At 32.8% G+C, this 16,893-nt stretch overlaps 1 protein-coding gene across 1 annotated transcript in view; it reads left to right on the top strand.

The window, feature by feature from the left end:
• The window catches only part of LOC127218243 (dystrophin), a gene marked incomplete at both ends in the record, with an annotated part of 283,679 nt that overhangs the window by 100,239 nt on the left and 166,547 nt on the right, over nucleotides 1-16,893 (top strand). The window contains one exon of the mRNA XM_051179265.1: nucleotides 15,297-15,458. Coding sequence (XP_051035222.1) covers nucleotides 15,297-15,458 — 162 coding nt within the window. The remainder of the gene's footprint in view (nucleotides 1-15,296; nucleotides 15,459-16,893) is intronic.

The following is a 16,893-nucleotide window of genomic DNA, read 5'->3' as shown; positions in this document are numbered from 1 at the left end:
TAATAATAGTAATATTAATATTTGCAATTCAGTGAAGCACAGTTTTATGTTGCTCCTTTTGATGTTACTTATACAGTGTCAAACTTAATTCCAAATTAGTTTTCTGAAATAAATTGGCTATTCTTAAATTGCAGAAAGGATGTTGATTTGTATTGCCAGTAAGAAGCAGGCTACATCTTTTAGAATGCCTAGAGTGCTATTACACAGGACAATTTCTAACAGATTAACAGAAGTGCATGGAAGCATTCTTACTTGAAGAAATGTAGAAATAAACATATAAGGGTAGGTTATTAAGAAATAGTAGAGAATAGTATCACAGATCATCTACCTATGAGCATAGCCCCTTGTATTGCCAACATAAATTTAGGAATATATATATATATATATATATATATATATATATATATATATATATATTCTTATTTTACATATTGATCCAGTTTTTAACATATCAAGAAAATTCATAATAAGTAAATCTAAGTATCAGACCCAAGCTACAAGGGGAGCCGACTCTTGTATGAAAATGGGATGAAGAAATATTCAAACAAATGAATAAACAAAAGTAATTGCAGACTACTAACACTGATCAGAAACAAATGCAAAATACTTTATAAGGAAAATATCTTCCTCACAGAAATATTTTGCTCAAATTTGACATCAAAGCAATTATGTACAAAAGAAAGATGAAGTCGGCATAAACAAAAGAGAAAAGTATACCATAAATACCAGAATTAATGCATATTATATAGCTTAAATTTTAAGTCATGTTAAAATTCAAGGGTAATGTGTAGCATGTTGTCTCAAAGACTAGAGGATAAAATTATTATGTGTTCCACTTATATTTTCTTTATGAATTAAATAAATTTGATTTCAATATGTTTATGCACATTTTAGAAATCTGTTAATATGTCTTTAAGTAAAGAATAAAATAAAATGGCTTTTACCTATAGTCTGTACCTATAGGAAATGATATGATACTAAGTATAGTACTAGAATATGGAAAAAAAGGCAAGTGGCTAATAAAATGGTGATTGAACCTATTTTAGGCTAAAGATTGGTATGATTTTTAGTGAAAATATTATAACAGTAAAGATTGAACTATATATTAAGATAGGGGTAGATTACTCCTATAGACTTGTAATGTTAGTGAATTTTGTGAATTTTATTTGAATAGTACCATCTCACATCTTATATGAGATACTATAGTACTAGAAAATGAAATATTAGCAAGTTTTAATGCTTGATTCCATTCTGGTTGCTTGAAAAACACACTCAATTATATTCTCTGTTTTTTTCTCATATTCCAAGAAATACTTAGAATAGGAAGGAGATACTACTGGCTCACCTCTTATTCAAACTTTCACTTAATAATTAGAGCTCATTCAAATGAGCTGGAGAAAAAGTAAGAGATAACAATGATCTAAAAGTAAAAACAAACATTATTACAGGCATAGAATGAATTCATGGAATTCAAGAAAGAAGTGCTGGTAATTTAAAAGAAGTAAGAGAGTAAAGGAAACTTGTTAGTTTGGTAGACAATGGTAACTTCAGGAAGTGTTCAGTTAAAGAAAGATCCAATATTTAAAGCATATTTAACATGTGAAATCAAGTTATTACAAGACTAAGAGACTAAAAAAAATGAAAAGATTAACTTTTGAAAGGAAAAGATATTATTTGGACTAAACAAAATTAATTTGATGAGAAATGCAGTAAGAGTGAATAACTGATGTATGAAGAACTCCATCTCTTAGAAATTTGTTTAAGGTTTAGGTTCATGAAGCCATGGATTGACAAGGGGATGAGAAGTGTAACTGTCAAATGGTATCCATGAGTACTAAAACAGGATCTCCTTCCATACACAAAAGAAAAAAATAAGGCAGGCTAAAATCAAGCTCTACACTCATTCAATGTATTGTCTTCATGAAGAGCTTGAATACAGTCTAATATAACCAAGAACCAAGTCTTTGGAATCCAATCTTACAATTATAGCAATATTCAGAAGTTGTTCATTTGATATTCTTCTTCAATATATAAGCATGTTCCAGTGGCTATGATGTTAATTCTATGTATTATTTCCCCTCTAAATTATCAAGCTTATATTAGCTTCTTATTTTAGCCTGTCACTTTCCCTAAATTATGGTAAACAGATAGACTGCATACTTTAAGAATTTAGTACAGACAGAAAATGTATAACCATTGTTCAACATATTATAATTTCTAGGCAGAAACAACAGAACCTTAGACTAAGTATGGGCTGTCATAGAAGGTTTCTATGTTAAATAGAAAAGATAACAATTCCAAGTAATATATTTATGTTTTCATTTTGCTTTTACTCTTTCAAAAGTATCCAGAAGAACTTAGCTAATATTCTTTTTTCTTTTATCATTTAAATTTGAAAAAAGATTATTTTATATATCAATCACAGTACACTTACCCTCCAATCTTCCTATATTACACCCACCAAACCCAAGCCCTCCCCCATCAAACCCAAGCCCTCTCCCTTTCTGCTCCCCAGGGAGAGTGAGGACTTCCACAAGGGTCTTCAAAGTCTTTCATATCATTTGAGGCAGCCCACAGGCCCTCCCCCACGTGTCTAGGCTGAGAATGTATCCCTCTATGTAGGATGGGCTCCCAAAGTCTATTGGTTAGCTAGGGATAAATACTGATTCACTACTAGAGACCCTATAAACTGCCCAGTCCTTCTAACTAACACCTAAATTCAGAGTATCTAGGTCAATTTTATGCTGGTTTTCCCAGATATCAGACTGAGGTGCATGAGCTACCCCTTGTTCAGGTCAGCTGATTCTGTGGGTTTCTCTAACCTGGCCTTGACCCCTTTGCTCAAAACTACTCCCTCTGTAACTGGATTCCAGGAGTTCAGCTAGTGTCTAGCTGTGGGTTTCTGCTTCTGCTTCCAGAAGGCTCTAGGATGGCATATAAGGCATTCGTTAATTTCATTATCATGGAAGGACATTAAATGTAGCATCTTCACTATTGCTTAGATTGTGAAGTGGGTTCATCTTTTTAGATCTCTGGGCATTTTCCTACTGCCAAATTTCTCCTTAAATCTATAATTACCCTCTATTATGATATTTTTTTCTTGTTCTCTTTTATTCTTTCTCTGTCTCAATATTCCTTTTTCCTCATGCCCATCTCTCCTCTCCTCTTCTCCCCTTCTCTCCCAACTACCTCTTCCTCCCCCCATGCTCCCAATTTGCTCAGGATATCTTTTCTCTTTACCTTCTCCAGAGGATAATGTATGTCTCTCTTAGGATCCTCCTTGTTTCCTAGCTTGTCTGACTATGTGAATTTTATGCTGGTAATCCTTTGCTCTATGTATAAAGTCCATATATGAGTGAGTACATACAGTGTTTGTCTTTCTGTGAATGGGTTACCTCACTCAGGATGGTTTCTTCTAGTTCCATCCATTTCCCTGCAAACTTCAGGATTCCATTGTGTTTTTCTGCTGAGTAGTACTTTATTTTGTAAATGTACCATATTTAGCCCCATTTCTACATACAATTTTTGGTTAATTATTTAACTGGAGATAATCAACCAAGGAAAATGATTTGGTATTTTCAAGAGATGATTTTTTTCCTACTTAGTCATTGTCCATTAATAATAATAACAAAAATATCATCTAGGATTACTCTATATATTTAATGTGGTTCTTTCTTCCCTTATGAAAGGAAAGCGTAATGAATCTTTACTTTCTTAGTTGGATGATTTCTGTTAAAACTAGAATCTTTGTATAAATATTGTATTGCAAGCAGACTATAAGATAAAAATCAGGGTTCAAGCAAACTTAGTCTTAACAGTATAGTAGACACTATACTTGTTACTATAATAATTTTAAATAGTAACTACTCTTTGAAGGGAGAATGTAAGGAGTAAGGTATTTCTGCCCACCGCCAGTCTTGTGTTGTTCCGCCACCATGCCAGCCCCAAATAATGCACACCAAGACTCTGTATTTGATATAATCTGTTGGCTCATTACTAGTTGCTTATTGGCTAGCTCTTTCTTAATTATTAACCCATTTCTATGTATTTCCACGTGGTCTTACCGAGAGCAGAGGAATGGCGGTTCTGTTCTCTCCAGGCTCTCCATCTTGACTCCTCCCCCCTACTTCCTATTTCCTCCTTGTCTCCTAGTCCCTCCTATCTTCCTCCTATTGGCCAACAGTGCTTTATTTATTAACCAGTATGAGAAACATATACAGAATGGCATCTCCCATCAGGAGAACATAATTTATATTAATGGTATATTAATTATGCTAATGTTAATATACTTATTATAATATGCATGTAAATAGTAAATGGTTCAAACATTAAATGTATGAAAAATAGACTTGGAATTATACTACAAAGGGTTTTTATCATCTCTTTCATTTCAAAATAATCTTTTCTTATTTTACATACCAATCCCAGTTCCACTGCCTTCTCTCCTCCTGCTCCCCCCCCCACTTTCTCCAGGCCCCACCTCCATCTACTACTTATAGAGGGTAAGGCAGGACCAAGGTCCTCCCCTCTATGTCTAAGATAAGCAAGGTATTTCTATAAAAAGACTCCAAAAGCCAGTTCAAGCACTACATCCTGGTCCTACCACAAGTAGCCCCACACACTGCTCAAGCCTCACAGCTTTCATCCACATTCACAGGTCCTTGTTCAGTGCTGTGCAAGTTCCCCAGCTATCATTCCAGTCAGTGAGCCTTCACTAGATCAGGTCAGCTTTTTTTGTGGGTTTCTCCAAAATGGTCTTGGCCCCTTTGCTCATATTATTTCTCCTCCCTCTCTTCAACTGGATTCTGAGAGCTCAGCCCAGTGCTTAGCTATAGATCTCTGCACCTGTCTCTATCAATTGCTGGAGGAAAGTTCTATGATGATACTTAAAGTAGTCATCAATGTGATTACAGGGGAAGGCCAGTTCCTGTACCCCCTCCACTAACATTTAGGATATTAGATGGAATCACCCTTTGGATTCCCGGGAATTACCCTAGTTCTAGGTTTCTTGATAGCCCCAAAATGGCATTTCTTTCCTTGCTATGCCTCTCTGTCTTTACCCAGTCTCAACCACCCTGAATCCTCATGTTATATTTTCCCCTACCAATTCCCTTCTGCCTAACCTCCATGTGCCCAATTTTCTCAGTTAATCTTGTTTATTTCACCTTCCCGGGGGGGGGGGGGAGCCATGTTTGTCTTCAGTTTTTTCTTTGGTACCTAGCTTCTCTGGGGTCATAGACTCTAGGGTGATTATCCTTTTCTTTACAGATAATATCTACTTATGAGTGAGTACATACCATGTTTGTCTTTCTGGGTCTTGGTTGCCTCACTAAGGATGTTTTTGTTTTTTTTTTTTTTTTTTTTTTTTTTTGTTTCTAGTTCCATCCATTTGCCTGCAAATTTCAAAAAAAAAATGTTTTCCTGCTGAATAGTATTGCATTGTGTAAATATACCACAATTTCTTCAGTTAAGGGGCATCTAGTTTGTTTCCAGATTTAGGCTATTATAAATAATGTTGCTATCAACACAGTTGAGCAAATGTCCTTGTGGTATGATTGTGCATTCTTTGGGTATATGCCCAAGTGTGATATTGCTGGGTTTTGAGGAAGACTGACTCCCAATTTTCTGAGAAATTGTCAAAGTGGTTGTACAAATTTTTACTCCCATCAGCAATGGATAAGTGTTCCCCTTACTCTTCATCCACTCCAGTATAAGCTTTCATCAGTGACTTTTTTTTATTATTATTTTAGCTATCCTCACAGATAAGGTGGTATCTCAGAATCCTTTTGATTTCCCTGCTACTGAGATTTGTACCACCCCTGGTTATGGTGTACATAAGAAAACAAATTGAGTGTATGTCTTTATCAGAACTTACCAGTTGATATTGGGTAACAATTTGCTGTAATGTTTCTATTTGCCTATAGATCTTTGAAAGGTTGTGACCTTGTGCACCTTTCCCCTTCTGTGTCTGCATGTATAACTTGTTGTCCTAGTTAAGGTCATGGGCTGTCATGTTGGTGAGACATATGTAGTTCCTGACATTTAAGGGACAGAGTCTCATAACAGTCTCCTTCTTTTGTCTCTTAGAGTCTCCATGCTCTTTTTCACAATGATCCCTGTACATTAGGTGCAGTATTTCTATTGTAGATTTACCACTAGGGACTGTGTTCCACAATTCTACATTTTATTTGGGTATGGTTTTCTGTAATGGTCTTCATATGTTAAAAGTGAAGTTTCCTTGAAAGGTCATACCTTATCCCTGGGTAAAGAACATATATTTATAATGTGTTTAGGGATTATGCTTGTTCAGTTACGTTATCTTCTAAAACCCATAATATCAGTAGCACTGGATAGTTAAGTTTCCAAAGCCAGGCATGATTCCCATCTCATTAAGTGGTTTTTGAATCCAATTAGAAAGCAATTATTATTACCAAGGTATTCAGAAAACTACTGCACTGTTAGGTTACCTTGCCATGCTGGTTGTTGTTGTCATTCACAGGCATCATAGATGAGCAAGACTGTTGATGATTCGATCCTTTTGATATCATAAACCTAATCATCTAGGAAAGTTTCAGGTGATTTCCAGATAAGCAGCTTATGCCATGTGTATGAAGTGTTGCGTGTGTGTGTGTGTGTATGCATTATGCATGTATGCATGTATGTCACAGGGCATATGTGGAGATCAGATGACAACCATTCATATTGGTAGTGCTTACCTGAATTTTCTTTAATATGTTGATCTCTTGTCTTTTTCACTTCTATGAAAGGCAGGATACAGACCCTTTGTTTATATGTAATCTCTTTACAACTTTCATTTCTAGCTTAGAAAATTGTGAATAACAAATGTAGTTGGAAAATATATCTATAGATTTTTATGGTTATTTAGATTTCTATTACTAATGTGCCCATTGTTTCAGGGTCATTTCCACTGAGGACAATTAAGATTTTTCTGACCAGCTCAGTACAGCTGGGTGATATCTGATTTCTACAAATAACTCATTTCCAATTTCTGAACAGTTAAACCAAGCCTGGGGAAAGGCGATTGTCCTTCACAGGCATATTGTCCTACTGGAACAAAATGATCATTTTATAGTAAACCACAGCTAATTCTTGATGGGACTGAAAGAATATCTCTGTGGTCTTCATTATATTGTCTCTGTCCCTTCAAACAATGATCAGGTGGAACTGTCTCCATTGAGAAGACAAGACAGTTGTACATGGCTATAGATATTGTACTTCAACATAATTTTCACTAACTCTGACATTACCACATCTATACGAGTCATATAGAAAAGGGTCTACAAACAACCTAAAACCTGATTTCTCTTTCACTCAGATGAGAACTGATAGTCCTATTAATTTCATACATAGATGATTAAAAAAATCAGGTTTAGGAGAATAACAAAGAATGAGGCTTGGAACCAGCTTATGTGTCTATCAAGTGAACCAAATATCTGTAAAAAATATTCTTTGCTAGGTTGGAATGGTTTCTAAACAGTGACTGGGTTATGCACAGTTTTTCCAGGGATTTTGGGGACCATTTTCATTATAGCAGAACATATGAGTCTTTTTGTAATTTTAACCTATAAGTCTGAAAATATATATAAAGTTTAGTAAGCAGAAGGAAAATCATCTGTTTCCTACATCTTGTTTCTACTGCTCAGGTTGCATATTCATGCCAAAAGAAGCATCACAACCAAATTCCTTGACAGGAGATCCTTTCTACAAAACTACATTGCAACCTTTTCTATCTTCTTCACTTGGTGGGCAAAGAATTTGAAAGATTTGGAATCAGTGCAATAGAAAATAGACCACCCGAACATGGGTCTCAATTAGAAGGCCTGGGCAGTCTAAGGGACAACTAACAGTGGAACCAGGATGTATCCCTGGTACACAAAAGGACTTTGGGAGCACATTCCCCATGGAGGGATATTCCCTTATCCTAGAGGCAGCAGGGAGAGCCTAGATCCTACTCCAAATGACTTGACAGATTTTGATGAGCCCTCCTGGAATGCATCACCCTCCCTGTGGAGTGGGTGGGGGATGGGATGAGAGGGTGGTCACAGGGTATGGGAGGGAGAGAGGGAGAGGGAACTGGAATCAATATGTAAAATAAGAAAAAAAAACAAAAAAGAGAAAATAGTACAAATGTTTAAAGTTTTAGGCTTAAAATTTTAAATGTGATATAGTTATTAAGTGCATTATTAAAAATGTATATACTTCATCTTATTCTTCATTGTCTAAAAAACTATAGAAATCATTGGAGTATTTTGGTGAATAAATATCATTAATAAATATCATTACTTATACACTCTGAAATGATAAAGTTTCAGTAAAATCAGTATAGGAAATAAAAATATTAGTTACGCAGAGATACCTCATTAAGTAGGAAATATATTCCATATTGATTGATCATATACACTAACATAAATATTATTTTTTATTTCAAGATAAACTGAATACCTCAACCTATCATGGGTACATATCATCCAACAACTAATTTAATGTTTATTAGTAAAACACCATTCCTGGTTTTCAATATATATGATATTATGTGAAAACTATTTTATTCAAAGCTAGTCTTGGAGCCATTGTAGCTACTTAAAAAAAAGATCATTAGACATATATACTTTATGTGTTGAATAAAATCCTTAGGCTAAAATCCTTGTATCTAGACTTAGGCTGAAAATCTGAATTCCGGAACTAAGAGAATTTATGATACTAAGGGATGTAAAAAGGTAAGATTTTGTCCCATGATAAATGCATATTACCAATCACATATATAGGGACAATTATTCATCTAGTAATGTATACTTTACTTAAAATCAGAAAAGTATGTATAGCTAATCTCAGTAGGCTCTTTTGAGTAACTACCCACCTATCTCAGTTTACATGTACCAGCAATGTTTGTTTGGGTTTTTCCTATTTATATTTAATTCCTTACCTCCCCGAATCTGTATATACATCATAATGGTCACTGCATTTGGGAATTTCTGAGTTTAAAACCAAAACAATTGCCAGATTAATCAATAGAAATATTCTTACCATTGTTTTCTGATTATTATTCATTAGACTTGGCTGTCATTTATTCTCTCTCTCTCTCTCTATATATATATATATATATACATATATAGAGAGATAGATATAGATATATTTCTGTGTAAACACAGTATATTTACTGAACACAGAGTCATAATCCTGACCAATCCATACATTGATTTTTCTCGTGTTGTGTGAGATGAGACAACTGGTTCTGCAGAATTTTAATTACATTAAATAGCAATATATTACAATTTTCCTAGCTTATATTTCATATTATCATTTCAAGTACAGGAAAGAAACAAACAAACAACAAATAACCACCATCCCACTGAGCTAGACAAATTTAATGGGCTTCTGAAATTACTTATAGATGGTTTATGTAAGATAAACTGCATAGGTTTTTCATAAATTGACTGAATTATAATTGTATCACATTTTTGAAACTAAAGTCACAGACTACAGTTTAATCCTTTCAGGGTTGAAGACTTATTTAATCTTTCTATTAAGGAAGCTGAATGGATTCAGCAAAAATCAAGAAATGACTTATACATATATATTTACTGTGAAGCTCATTGACCATTTTACCAATACTTTCTTTAGCAACACTGGCTATCTAATGTCAGGTTCACTGGAATTGATTTGCAGGCATCATTTTCAGGTATGCTTCTTTCTGATGTCACAAAAGAATTTCAGAAAGGTACGTAAGACCTGAATCATGATGTTACAGCTTCCTATTCAATCAATGGTTTTAACACTGAATTTCATTCTCTATTATTCTCATAAATACAGAATATATTTTCCTGAAATTTAAATAATTTCAGGTATATCCATTCTCTTCCATGGAAAAATGTGTGTATACACACAAACACACACGTAAGATTGTGTGTATGCATATGTATATTTATTCATATATAAATGCACATATTCTTTTATTTATAGGTAGAAATATCATACTCTATATCTCTGCCAAGCATAGTAACAAATATGTTAGAAAACCCATTTTATAAGTATATTCTTCAAGCATTATATTTGTAGTCACTTAATATAACAGTTATTATTCATTAGATCTTTCTGTTCAGGAGAAAATAATGTGTATACTGACTAATTTTATGTCAACTTAAGACAGGCCAGTGTCATCTGAGAGGAGAAACCACACTTGAGAAAATTTTTCCTATGATCTGCCTGTAGGCAAGCCTGTGTAGCATTTTTTGGTTAGTGATTGATTTAGGAGGGCCCAGGCTTTGGTGTTATCTCTGAGCTGGAGGTCCTGGATTCTCTGAGAGTAGACTGAGCAAAGCAAGGGGAGCAAGCCAGTAAGCAGCACTCCTCCATGGCTTTGCAGTAGTGCCTGACTCCAGGATTACTCTGGTCTTGAATTCCTGCTTTGGATTGCTTAGATGATGGCTTATAGGATGTGAAAGCTTAAACCAAATAAACCATTTGGTCTAACTTGCTTTTGGTCATAGTGTTTCATCATAACAAGAGAAATGCAACTTAGGACAGTGTAGGAGCTCCTTATTTTAAAATATATTAGGACACATTAATTTCAGTACTATAAACAACAGAGATTCAAATTTAATTATGATATGATTTTTAAAATTATGAACATTGGTAAATTGTTATTATTGTTTAAAACATTGTATTCTTTCCCTAGTTTTCTTTCCATTGCCATTTAATTCTCTTTTGGAAATTCTCACAGTATTGTTCTTGAAAAATATTTATCAAGATATTTTAGACATGCCTATATATTTAGAAGTTGCACATCTAATTTTATGGGTATTTCTTATTCTTTTAGTAAATACTGTAGAAAATGGGATACTTGTCAGTAATTCAGTCCAAAGAACGCTGAATATATAGTAAAGTACAAGATACAAGATGGATTTCAGTTTTCTGATTTCTACTTAACATTTATTTTCTACTAAATATCTCAAGAAAATTTTTCTGAGTGAATAATTCCAGCAGTTCTGGTGTTTTCATCATTTTATATAACTTAAAATTTCTATGTTGTTCATTGTGAATAGCACCCACAAAAAATGTGCTACATTTGGAATAACAATAGTCCATCATACATTGTTATTTTCATTATAGAAATTGATAAATATTATGAGAAAAATACCTCAAACTGATATTACCTCAACTTGTTATTTATCTAATGTTCAATACTAGCACCCTGAGTCAGTGCCATCCTATTGATTTTTGGTCTTTTCTATTTGTAGTTCAAGCCTTTTCTTGAAAAGGAAAAGTAATAATGAATATTCTAATCTGTATCTCTGTTATCTTTTCTTTAAGCAACTAGGTTCAAAACACTCGCACTCTTAATTTCTCTAGAAAAAAATAATATAAAGAAAATGGACAAATCTGATCAGTTGATACTTTTTGTCATGTTTTTATATTGTGAATATGCAGACACAAAATATAGCTTTCATTGGGGTATAAATGTGGACTCTGTATAGATCATCCTAGTTTTGTATTCCTTTGCTGGAGATTGAATCTTTGGCCTGCACATGCTAGGCAAATACTCTTACACCTGTCCCTACAGACCGTGTGTGTGTGTTTGAATGTGTATGTGTGTGTGTGTGTGTGTGTGTGTGTGTGTGTGTGTGTGTGTGTGTGTGTGTTTGTGTATGCACATGAATAATGAAAATAATTTGAATACAGTACAACTAAAGAGTGAAGGACATAGTTGAATAGGGAATTTTAAAGTTAAAGTGTTTTCATATTAGTTAGCTCCTGAAACTTAGATTTGACTTATTTTTTTGTAGGGTTTAAAATGTCATATTCTGTTACATTCTTTCTACATTGACAGGGAAAATATGATTGACTTAATACTTATGAATATAATATTCATAATAAATATGTTTTTTCACTAGAAATATATACTATAGAAGATATAGATTATAATTTTCTCATAATATGTTATTTTAATGAAAAATAGTCAGATTCCAAGTTTATTTTCAGTCATGAGCTAATCTGTCCTCTACTAAAGTATAAAAATTGCATATATTTTCATTGATTCTAAAAAATGTTATGTAAGATATACCATTTCTTTAAAAGTAATGTTTTGTAAAATAATTTTAGATTTATGTCCTTTAATTTTCTCTGTTTTGGAATGCATAATCTTATTTCAAAGACATTTCATTCCAATTCGTAATGTTTTTGTACAATGAATTTATTGTCCCAGATTTTCTTGTACATAAAATGTATTTTTCCTTCAGAATTTCATGCAAAATTATTTTTATTATATTCACATCTCACTCATCTAATTCCTGTACATTCCTGCCCACCTCCCTAACTACCCCCATATTTCTGCCCAATTTTTTGCTGCACATTTGGTACAGAGGAGTATCTTAAATATTTTTCATATTGTTAGCACAAAAGGGAACTACATGAGAGTCTGCCCAATAATCAGTTCACAGTTATATTTCTAGCAAAAACAAACCAATAAATGTTTATGTTTGAGAGCTTTTTTGAAAATCCTTATGTATATCGAAGACTTAAAAAAATAATAGTAAGTTTAAAATATTATATTTTGTACTCTCTTTCGTTTGCAAAAAAATGTAGAGCAATTTTTCTTCATTTCTTGACAGCCATTCTTAGGGTTTATGGTACTTTCTTACATTCTTACATTCTTATATTACATTCTTAGGATTTACATTTATATACTCCTTGTTGCTTTTCTTTTAAGGTTTTACTGACTCCTCTAATATTTGTTAATCTGTTTATCTCTATAATTCTTGTTATTGTATAGTGTATTAACTGGAGTTATGAAATTATATTTTAAAGCAACAGTTTGGCATTTTTCTCAGGTCAAAACAAATAGCTAAGAATAGCTTAGGAGTTTCTACTAATTTCATTCAGCGTAATAGCAGGCAAGTGTTGTACAGAGTCCTGAAAACTCACTATCTAGCATTCTGTTGGATTCTGCCTAACAAGATGTTTAGAAATAGAAACCAGCTTATGCCATGACTAGTTCAAATCTTGGATTGGCATGAAGTCTTTCACTGCCTAAGATAATCAAACAGTTCATGTAATCACTCTTCTATTGGCTATCTGTTAAGCTAGGCTAAGAAGCAATCCACCTCAGAACTCTTGTTATTATTTTTAGGCCATATAGCCCATTTAAACTCAAGAATGAACAAATTACTTTAGATTTAGAGCGTACATTCAAGGTGAGAGGTATGATTTAGAAGTCGGCTACACTATACCATTTTCAATTGCATTAACTTTCTACAAATGTGCACTGAAGAGTATGCTGGTTATGCCTTAAGTTAGAGAAAGGACCACATTTTAATCAGTATCTGATCAGACAATTACTTCAGGCTGTGATTGGGAAGGCTTCTACAGCTACCAGTCACAATTCTGATATTGTATCATTAGTTAGAGACCCACTTGTCTGGAGGATCTCTGTGTATAACAGAGACAGTCTCTTACTACAATACAGAAGGCTCTGGTTATAACTATGACCATTGTTATTTTAATCACTGTGGAAAGAAACTTGGTTAATGTTTTGTCTGAAAAAAAGGGAACTGTTTTAATTAGTGTAAAAGGAATGATCTCATTAATCAATCTTGGAATATTTTAATAAAAATAGTTTAAAGGTAGCTTTTTATAATATTCCATACTATTCTTATACCTTTAATAAAAACATATGAAGGAATAGTTATTCTTCAAATGTATCTTTTAAGGAGTGGTTATTTTGTAATTTTTATTTTCATTGTAATTCCATTCTTCAGCTGCTTGAAATTTTTGGTTTTCCTTATTAAATAAATAGACTCTCATGTCATTCATTTAATCATGAACAAAGTGTTGGTGTTGCTCTTTGAATTGATGTTTGACAAAGAATAAGGTGGACAGAGTTTATTACCTTATTTGCAAGAAGTTACCAAATTAACAGTACACAATAGAAAACTACAATTTGACATATTAATGCAAAATTTAACATAATAAAGTGATGGGAATATAAAGGAAATTGGGTTTAGATTTAACAGATTATGTTAAATACTAATTTAAATAGATAATTTTAAATATATTGATTTAAATATTCCACAGTACAAATAAATATCAAAATGTCACACAATCAATATATAGTTTTGTTTTTAGAAAGAGAGAAGAAAGCTAGAGATGGTAATGCTTATGGAACAGATTCTAGAAAGCACCAAGTGTAGGAAGTCTATTCATGCAGTGTCCTACCTCCTTTTCTTTTTTTATAGATATCCTTTAATTTTTACTTGAGTAATATTATGTTCTACAATTCTTTATCAAAGAATAACATCTCTCATGTTTTCATATATATGTATACATATGTGTGCTTTTATTCAAATATATATATATATATATGTATATATATATATATTAATTATAAACCCAGGAACATTTTGAAATCCAAGTTCAGTCTTTGGAAAGGAGAATTATTAGTAATATAGTATCACCATCAGAACTATACCTTTATTTGAATGATGAGTTAAGATACTTACAATTAAGATTTTGCCTTATTCTTTACATTTAAGAGGATTTTTTAAAGGTCATTACATACTTTAATGTAAACCTTACAGTCTTTTCAGCATGCTGTTATAAATTAAAAAGTATTACAGTCGTGTAATCACATGAAATTATAACTATATTAAGATTAGTTATTATTTTTCTATTTCAACAGTAGCACAAATTCAATTGTACAGTTTCCATAATTCAAACTGTAAAGGAAAGTAGGGAAGGGAACAACCATACAAAACAGAGTAACAATTGAATTCAAAATAAATCCCTCAACAGATTGTTATCTAAATTTCTCTTTTCAAAATGAGCCTATTCTGAACAGGTTGTGTATGTGTCTAGCTGGTGGAAGTGGATTATCTGTCTTGAATTGGATTGTGATGACGGTGACCCTATTCTAAGTAAACTAAATCTCTTGAACTATATAATAAGATCAGGGGGAACACTCAGCCTGAGAACGCCAGATTGCAACAGCTGAGATGATTTGACTGATGTTTTCTTCCAGCTTCTTCCTTTGATGTTCATGGTTCCATGACTTTTTCTTCAGACAATACTGATCCTGTTACTAAGTTGTCTTTTTTTCTTTCCTGTTTCTTTTTATTTATATAAGTAGTGCTTGATGAGTGCCAGAAAGCTACGCAATCAGTCTTACAAAAAGGTGATTGTTGAAGAGTCGACTTTCTTCAATGACTGTATGACAGGAACTACAGAGAATCTCCTAAGTGTAAGCAATTATCTAATTTATTCTTGTTTATTCTTCTATTTAGGCTTTGAGGAAACAAAAGTTGCTTGAACAGAGTATCCAGTCTGCCCAGGAGATTGAAAAATCCTTACACTTGATTCAAGAGTCCCTTGAATTCATTGACAAGCAGTTGACAGCTTATATTGCTGACAAGGTGGATGCAGCTCAGATGCCTCAGGAAGCCCAGGCAAGTATAACAAACTGGGAATGAACATTGATTTTATTTTTATATTTTTAATGTTTTTACACCAGTGAGATGCTGTTGGTGTCTAAATGTAAGTATTGTTTAATTAATTGTGAAGAGGTTTCCTTTCATTTACTCATTTCACTGTTAGCCTTTTTGGAAGTAAGAGATTAAAAATGTCCATGTTATAATTCTGAGATTTATTTTCCAAAGTATGCAGTGCACCAAATTTAAATAGAGATTATGAAGCCAAGATATGTGATATTTATGGCCCACAAATGTTTCTGAACCAAACATTTGTCACAAACATATATGTTATATATTGGGATTTAAAGTTCTAAAATATGTTTCTGATTTTAATATGCTACAAGTACCTGGCAACATGGTGGAAAAAAATATACATCCTGCTACTATTCATCACACTAGACGTGCTCATGTGGCAGAAACTCACATACTCCCATGATTTCAAAACACATCATAAATTGTTTCTAATTACATTTTCTTGAAAATGAGATTAAAGTAGAAATGAATCCTATATAATCTGTAATTAAATCAGTAAATTGCATACCCTAACATATGTTATATGGTATTTTAAGTAGCTCATTTGTTTTTAAGTAACATGTAAATGTATGTGTAGTCACATGTGTATCATTATTTAAATTTATTTTTAAGATTTATTTATTATGTATACAATGCTCTGCCTGCATGTGTGCCTTCCTGCTAGAAATGGGTGCCAGTTGTTATTATGGATGGTTGTGAGTTACCATGTGGTTGTTGTGAATTGAACTCAGGACCTCTGGAAGAGCAGCAACTGCTCTTAAACATTGAGCCATCTCTCCAGTCCCATTATTTAAAATTCTTAATCATGAGCTATATACTAGAACAGTAAATAGCTACTTTGCAAATCATATATATATATATATATATATATATATAGTATAATTAATATCTCTAAGAAATGATGAATGAGGTATTAGAAGTAATGGAAAATACCCATAGTTCCTACTCTATCTTATTTATAGAGATTCTGGAGCATTTCACTTTAAAAGGCAAATAGCTATATAAAATATAGCATTTGTAAATCATGGCTACAAATGATCACACTGTACTGAATCACAATTTGTTGTTGAGAGTATCAATAGACACACTAGCATTTAATAGTTTACCATATTGTCCACATTTAGCAAATGAGCATTTGGGGAAATGATAAGATTTTTTTCATAATATGGCAAATTCCAGAGAAATAGATTCCTTATGGAGTACATGTTATTACAATAGACAAATAATGAATTTAATGTGGAGGTGAATTCTGGGGTTAAAATCAGGCTTGGGAACAAAATAATAAATTATATAATGGAAATAGAGATAATATCAATTTTGTTTTTTATTTGATTACTCCAATCTAGGCATAAAGAAAATAGCCTTATGAAGATCTAGT

This window comes from Phodopus roborovskii, unplaced genomic scaffold, assembly GCF_943737965.1.
Source record: "Phodopus roborovskii unplaced genomic scaffold, PHOROB, whole genome shotgun sequence".
In the NCBI taxonomy this organism is placed as follows: Eukaryota; Metazoa; Chordata; class Mammalia; order Rodentia; family Cricetidae; genus Phodopus; species Phodopus roborovskii.
The sequence above is the reverse complement of the archived record's forward strand: the minus strand, read 5'-3'. Positions and strand labels throughout refer to the sequence as shown.